At 58.2% G+C, this 1,353-nt stretch overlaps 1 protein-coding gene across 1 annotated transcript in view; it reads left to right on the top strand.

Moving 5' to 3' along the window:
• Positions 1-46: 46 nt before the first annotated feature.
• Positions 47-1,353, top strand: part of LOC104536153 (glutamate receptor ionotropic, NMDA 2D-like) — a gene marked incomplete at both ends in the record, with an annotated part of 2,005 nt that continues 698 nt past the window's right edge. The window contains 2 exons of the mRNA XM_010178699.1: positions 47-133; positions 1,149-1,330. Coding sequence (XP_010177001.1) covers positions 47-133; positions 1,149-1,330 — 269 coding nt within the window. The remainder of the gene's footprint in view (positions 134-1,148; positions 1,331-1,353) is intronic.

Here is a 1,353-nt window from a genome sequence, read left to right as displayed (position 1 = left end):
GTCGGGTCTTCCAACTTTCCCCAGACCCAACCCCAACCACACCCAGGGTCATCCAACTGTCCCCAATCCAAGCCCAACCATGTCTAGGGCCACCATGACTGCCCCAAACTCAACTGTCCCCAACCACAACCATGTCTAGGGCCACCCAAATGTCCCAAACTCAACCCCAACCCCATGTAGGGTCATCCAATTGTCCCCAATCCAACCCCAACCACACCCAGGGTCATCCAATTGTCCGAAACCCAACCCTAACCATGTCTAGGGCCACCATGACTGTCCCAAACTCAACTGTCCCCAGCCCCAACCATCTCGGGGGTCATCCAAGTGTCCCAAACTCAACCCCAACCCCATGTAGGGTCATCCAGTTGTCCCCCAACCCAACCATCCCCTACCCCAAACCATGTCTGGGGTCACCCAAATGTCCCCAAATCCAACCACAACCATGGTTTGGGGCACCCAAATGTCCCAACCCCAACCCTAACCAAGTCTAGAGCCACCATGGCTGTCCCAAACTCGGCTGTCCCAAACTCAACTGTCCCCAACCCCAACCATCTCTGGGGTCATCCAAACGTCCCCAAACCCAACCCCAACCACGTCTGGGGCCACCCAATTGTCCCAAACCCAACCCCAACCACACCCAGGGTCATCCAAATGTCCCCAATCCAACCCCAACCATGTCTAGGGCCACCCAAATGTCCCAAACTCAACCCCAACCACGTCTAAGGCCACCCAAATGTCCCAAACCCAACCTCAACCCCATGTAGGGTCATCCAATTGTCACCACATCCAACCCCCACCATGTTCCCAAACTCAACTGTCCCCAACCCCAACCATGTCTAGGGCCACCCAAATGTCCCAAACTCAACCCCAGCCCCATGTAGGGTCATCCAGTTGTCCCCCAACCCAACCATCCCCTACCCCAAACTGTGTCTGGGGTCACCCAAATGTCCCCACATCCAACCCCAACCATGTCTGGGGCCACCCAAATGTCCCAAACTCAACCCCAACCCCATGCAGGGTCATCCAATTGTCCCCCAACCCAACCACCCCTGACCCCAACCACATCCAGAGCCACCCAGTTGCCCCCAACCACATCAGGACCCCCTCGTAGGTCCCCAACCCCGCTTCGTCCCCCTCTCCCCGCGCAGGAGAAGGGCTCCACCTTCCTGCAGTTGGGCTCCTCCACCGAGCAGCAGCTTCAGGTCATCTTCGAGGTGTTGGAGGAATACGATTGGACGGCCTTCGCCGTCGTCACCACCCTCTTCCCCGGCTACGAGGACTTCGTGGCCTACGTGGAGGTCCTGACCGACAGCAGCTTCATCGGCTGGGAGCACCGCGGGGTCCTGACCCTCA

The sequence above is a fragment of the Mesitornis unicolor genome, unplaced genomic scaffold (genome assembly GCF_000695765.1).
Source record: "Mesitornis unicolor isolate BGI_N332 unplaced genomic scaffold, ASM69576v1 scaffold22092, whole genome shotgun sequence".
In the NCBI taxonomy this organism is placed as follows: domain Eukaryota; kingdom Metazoa; phylum Chordata; class Aves; order Mesitornithiformes; family Mesitornithidae; genus Mesitornis; species Mesitornis unicolor.
Note: the sequence above shows the minus strand (reverse complement) of the source record. Positions and strands in the feature narration are given on the sequence as shown.